The sequence below is a fragment of the Lucilia sericata genome, unplaced genomic scaffold, assembly GCF_015586225.1.
Source record: "Lucilia sericata isolate MDLA Ls3-8-SP2 unplaced genomic scaffold, ASM1558622v1 Contig004450F_arrow, whole genome shotgun sequence".
NCBI lineage: Eukaryota > Metazoa > Arthropoda > Insecta > Diptera > Calliphoridae > Lucilia > Lucilia sericata.
Window position 1 is genome coordinate 9038 of NW_023997257.1, and position 5963 is coordinate 15000.

Here is a 5963-nt window from a genome sequence, read left to right on the forward strand (position 1 = left end):
AACATCAGTATCATACTAATTGATTCCATTAATGGTTACGATATTTTTTCTTTTTATTGCTTTTTACTGCGTAGATTAAGCCCTATACTCCAAATTTTTATTCAGAATAGGGCTAAAAAAGTGAAAACTTACCTTTATTGTTTAACATCCAGTTGAACACATACACACTATTGTTTTAAAAACACCATAGGCGTTCGATTTTTTTCGAACAAGTTAAAAAATTATCTAATATACTATACAATATCATCGTTTTAAAGCTATAAAGCCAGGATCATCTACTAGTTCTTGATCAACAAGTTCATCAGCATTATAGTCCGTGTCGGTATTAATTACAGCATCGGGATCGTCCACATCTACCATTTCATAATGGCTATCTAAAAATTTTACATTTTTTTGATGCAATTTCAAGTGATACTGAAACAAAAAACGAGGGATATTATAAAAACCAATTCATTACTCATTGGACTTCACATACCTCCAAATGATGTTTTCTACGAAAAGGTTTCGAACAGAAACTACACTTAAATCTTGGCTCATCTTCGTGTATCGTTCGCACATGCATTCTCAGCGTCTTATGTGTGGCAAACTTATGATTACAAATATCACATTGAAAATATTGTTCGGTATGCGTTAGAAGATGTGTTTTCAAATGTTCCATCATTAAATAATCTTTGCCGCAGATATTACAAACATATGGCCTATCTCCAGTGTGAGTTCTCATGTGTACCTTTAAATCGGTTTTAGCAATAAACGTTTTATCACATTCCGTACATTTAAAATTGCGTATATTATTGTGTCGATTCATGTGGTAGAGATAGTGGGCCTTTTGATTAAAGGTTTTCTGACAAATGTTACACTGATAGGCCGGCTGTTCGTTGTGTATTTTCATGTGTTGATGCAAACTGGGCAGGGATTTTAGTTCACGGGCACATATACTGCAGGGATATTTATTGTCATGGTACTTCGGTTCTGGAAAAGACGGTGGCAAATTTGAAACCATCTTTATTTAGTTCTGGGATCGGGGGGGCGGCAGGGCGGGGGGGGGGGGGAAAGCAGGAAAGAGAGGGGGGGGGAACGGACGGAGGACGGACGGACGGACGGACGGACGGACGGACGGACGGACGACGGAGGACGGACGGACGGACGGACGAGGACGGACGGAGGACGGACGACGGACGGACGGACGGGGACGGACGGACGGACGGACGGACGGACGGACGGACGACGGACGGAGGACGGACGGACGGACGGACGGACGGACGGACGGACGGACGGACGGAGACGGACGGACGGACGGACGGACGGACGGACGGACGGACGGACGGACGGACGGACGGACGGACGGACGGACGGACGGACGGACGGACGGACGGACGGACGGACGGACGGACGGACGACGGACGGACGGACGGACGGACGGACGGACGGACGGACGGACGGAAGGACGGACGGACGGACGGACGACGGAAGGACGGACGGACGGACGGACGGACGGACGGACGGACGGACTGACGGACGGACGGACGGACACGGACGGACGGACTACGGACGGACGGACGGACTTACGACGACGACGAACGAGACGGAGACGGACGGACGGACGGACGGACGGACGGACGGACGTACGACTTACTTACTGACGTACTTTTACGTACTTACTACTTACTACTTACTTACTTACTTACTACTTACTTACTTACTTACTTACTTACTTACTTACTACTTACTTACTTACTTACTTACTTACTTTGTAACTTACCTATGCTTTTTATGCTCCTGTAGATTTTTAAATTCCAGCTGACAGGGAACACAACTATACTCTCTTTTCTTACCCACTCTTTCAGCATTCTTTCTCCGGTTAGTATTATTCAGTTTCCTTTCTCCTCGATTTGTACCTTTTAATTCTATCACATTTTCCAATGACTCACCCTCATCATCACACATTTCCTCTTCGATTACATATTCCACATCACTATATACTGAACTAGTCTCTTCCGGTTTTTCCTCTGTATATATATCGTATTCTACAGTATTTCCATTGCTTTCATTTAATGTTTCTTGTTTGCTTTCATCGTCTAGCAGCTCATAGATTTCGGTAACATAATCCGTTTTATCAATGATCGGCTCCAAGTCTAAACGAATTTGCGGTATTGTTTCTTGGGAGCTGTTTGGATTTTCGGTTATTTCTTCGGCAGAGAAACGATATTTTATGTCGGTAATGGTAGGTTGTTCGATGTCTAATTTCAATTGTTCGGCCAGTGTTTGTATATTTAGGGGAGCTGCATTCGTTTCCGTATTTGTTTGGTTTAGAGTATTCGAGAAATCTTCTGTTTGATATAAGGACTTTCCTGATCTATTTCTGTTTGCTGTTGAGAGTTCTCTCCTAGGTAGTGAAACTCATTTTCATTGTTTGGATACTCAGAGTTTACACTTTCCTGGTAATCACTACTTTGGTTTGCTGGGTATTCAAGGGAGGAGGTTTCCTGATACTCATTCACCACATTATCGGGAAATTCTTCAATGGAAGTTTTTTCATACTCATTAGCAGTTATTAGGGCATAATCTTCCCGAGCGTTTTCCTGATATTCACTGGTTATTTTAACATATTCATTTGCTAAGCTGCTATATTCCTCTGCAGATTCCACCGGCTCCTGGCCATTGTCTTGAGGCATTTCTTCATCTTTCTGTTCAGTTTTAAGTTTATTCGAGTTTAACTGTTCTTCATATAGATTTTGTAAGTATTCCAACGTCTTGTAGGCTTTGTCTTTGAGTTTTTTGAAAAGTTTCATTTGTAAATCACAACTATTGCACAAAAATTGCGGATAAGCATCGCCCTTAGTAAGGGAAATCTAAATAACATATTAAAATTGAATAAAACTATATTTTTTATATGTTTTTGTATCCCTTCACAAAGACTTACATCCAATAGATTTTCATATAGCAGACCAGCCTCACTTAACTGGAGACCATCCTCGTGTTGTCCACTATTTTGATATAAACATTCATAATCACCATCCTGATTGGGGCTACGGCACACCCGACAACTGTTTATTAAATCAGGATTTGTTATTAACATAATTTAAGAAATTTTCACTAATATTTTTACACTAAATTAATATCTTTTTTTAAGATTTTATTGAAATCTCATAGAAAAAATATTTGTTTACCACAGACAATCACAGAGAAGTGATGACAATAATTAAAAAATAATTTCTAGCGTTTTTTTTTTTAAATAACCAACAACACTATTTTCGTACTTCTAGGACGAAGAATAACTAAAACGGACGGCGTTGAAATGTTTTACCAAGTCGTCTGATATTGAAATCTATGTTTTCGAGTTAAAATTTAAGAAAAGTTGCTTAAATTATTAAAATTAAACGGATTAAATAACAAATTTCATGAATTTATTAAAATTTCTATAAAAGAATTAACTTTTAATTAAGTAAAATTTTTTAACGCCGTTATTTTTTTTTTTACTAACGGCGTTGAAACTTGATATCAGCATCTGACTAATTTATTATTGTTTTGTTTTTTGTTTATTTTTTATTTGCATGAAAAGAACATAAACGGGAATTTTTAAGATAAAAGCTAAATGGGTTCGGCAGCAAAATCTTTGCAGGATTCTTTAAAAATATCGATATCGAGGACTTACAATATGTGGAAACAGATTTATGTTTTTATCAACTGGTAAGTGTTGTTCCCTTAAAAATAACTGATCATAATTAAATGACTAATACTTCCTATTCTAGGTATCTTTGGGATTCCTTTTATATGGTGATGACCGCACACGTAGTCAATTTATCTTACAAAGATTAATAATTTTAGCACAACATCCTTCCTCTGGCAAAGGCCTTACTGCGGGAGTAACATCACTGGCCACCAGTGATGTATTAAGAAATTATGCCAAATTGAATCCTCAGAATTGGAGATTACATATTGTTGAAGCTTTAGCCATTATCAAAGCTAAAAGAGTGTTGCGCCGGTTGGGTTTATGCTGGCTAGAAATATATCATCAATTTTTACCTCATGTGGCGGAAATCAGTGTACACATACACCCCCTACTTAAGGCGTTGTATGTTCTAGCCGAACGCTTAACACCGGATCAGGCCAATCAGCTTATACAGCACATTAATAAAAAATATCAAACTGATATTCAAGATTTGCGTTTCTATGATTGTTGCTATTTAGAGGTCTTTCTGCTAAACTGGCTGAATAAACGTATTATAACGTTGGGCGATCGCCAGCTTAAGGGCAGTAATATACAGTTGCTGATAGAGTATTTTAAATTTAATGATATGGCTGGTATTAAGGATTTGCTAATAGAGACCATAAATCAAAATTTGAAAAATCCAGAAACTGATAATGTGGCTTTAGTGAATAATAACAATAGCCAAGATTCTGGTGTTTATATGTCACAGCATATGGTTGATAGTAGTAAAACACTGCCTACTGTTGATAATAAAGAAACAGTTGTTCAGCCGCCTTTAGCGCAACAGTCAGACTTTGATAGTACGGAACGTTATTCAATAACAAGAAAAAATGCTGGTTATGTTTTGATTATAAATCAAAGTAGTTTTTATAAGGAAACTGATCCAAAATATCGGGTAAATATTAACGTTTTTTTTTTTTGTTTCTGTTCTACAGTCTACTCTATAGTCCAGACTATAGTCTACTCTTACAGTTTATCTAATTTTTTCTGTTTTAAAAAGCATCTCGTATCATTTATGCATGATACCATACCTGCACGTAAAGGCACTAACGTGGATCGTGATAAACTAAAGGAACTTTTTTCCTCATTCGGTTATATACCATTGTTATATGAAAATCTTACACATTTAGAAATATTACATCAAATACGAGAAAATGTTAAGAGAAGTCTACTAAAAGATTCCATAATTATTTGCATACTATCACATGGCATGGAAGGTAAGGGAATAGAATAGAACTTTTTGATTAGGAAATCATTTTTTAAAGCAATTTTTTTTTGGATTTTCAAGGTGTTGTATTTGGTTCAAACAGTGTGCCGATAGCTATAACGGAAATTAAGGAAATTTTAACGGATGACACTTTAAAAGGAAACCCAAAATCTTGATAATACAAGCTTGTCAAAGGAATCTTTCTACGGTGGATACTGTACTAAAGTGTTTTCTTTAGCAAAATGCAAAAAATTAAACTTTGTTTTGTTTATTTTTAGAAAAGTTCTTCGTCTATAAGAAATTTCTCTCCCGATGCCTATGCTGATATATTACTGGCTATGTCGTCCATGCCGGGTACCGATGCTTTGCGGCATACTGAACATGGCAGTTGGTTTGTGGATGCTTTATGTAAATTTACACAAAAATATGGTGATTGGTAAGTACATATTTTTTATAGTTTTTTCCAAGAATTTTTTTTATTAAACATTGTTTTTTTTTTTCTTTTTAAATATAGCAAACATATGATGGATATTTTAACTACCGTTATACGTGATATTTCCAAGCGTAAAGGTGATGCAAATCAAGTTATGTTGCCCTCTACCATTAGCACATTACGTAAAGATCTTTATTTGCCAAGTAGGAAGTAATATACTATGTAGATAAGGACTTAAAAACACATTTTTTATACATATATAAAATAATAACGAGAAATGTTAAAGGATTTTATAAAAGTTAAAATTATTATAAATCATTGGATCAACTGTTTAGTCTATAGATAAGTTAATAATTTGGACAAATACATAAATCTTTACTTGTAACAAAACCAAATGTAAAAAAAAAACAAGTAAGAAAGTATACTCGGGCGTGACCCCTCCCCACTAAAGTGGTGTAGGGTATAAAAACCACTGATTAAAAGTCAATTAGCTAATTGGTAGTTGTCTCGGCTAAGCCAAGTCAATATGGTAAGTAAACTTTATCGTGATAACAAGACGGTTTTGTGTATTATTGTGAATACAGATGTACATCTAATTAACAGTCCTTTATGTC

The 5963-nt window shown here is 36.6% G+C and overlaps 2 protein-coding genes across 2 annotated transcripts in view; one reads left to right on the forward strand and one right to left on the reverse strand.

The window, feature by feature from the left end:
* Positions 1–243: 243 nt before the first annotated feature.
* On the reverse strand, positions 244–3187 carry LOC119615209 (zinc finger protein 583-like). Its single transcript, XM_037971288.1, has 5 exons — positions 2921–3187; positions 2345–2849; positions 1833–2279; positions 476–969; positions 244–414 (listed from the first exon to the last, which is right to left on the reverse strand). Exons 1-5 carry the CDS (start codon positions 3074–3076, stop codon positions 244–246), a joined length of 1773 nt encoding a protein of 590 aa, XP_037827216.1. The 5' UTR covers positions 3077–3187.
* Positions 3188–3327: 140 nt separating this feature from the next.
* LOC119615210 overlaps positions 3328–5963 on the forward strand; it is a gene marked incomplete at its 3' end in the record, with an annotated part of 11983 nt that continues 9347 nt past the window's right edge. The window contains 8 exon segments of the mRNA XM_037971289.1: positions 3328–3337; positions 3620–3687; positions 3750–4604; positions 4710–4926; positions 4998–5075; positions 5078–5133; positions 5195–5352; positions 5431–5559. Coding sequence (XP_037827217.1) covers positions 3328–3337; positions 3620–3687; positions 3750–4604; positions 4710–4926; positions 4998–5075; positions 5078–5133; positions 5195–5352; positions 5431–5559 — 1571 coding nt within the window.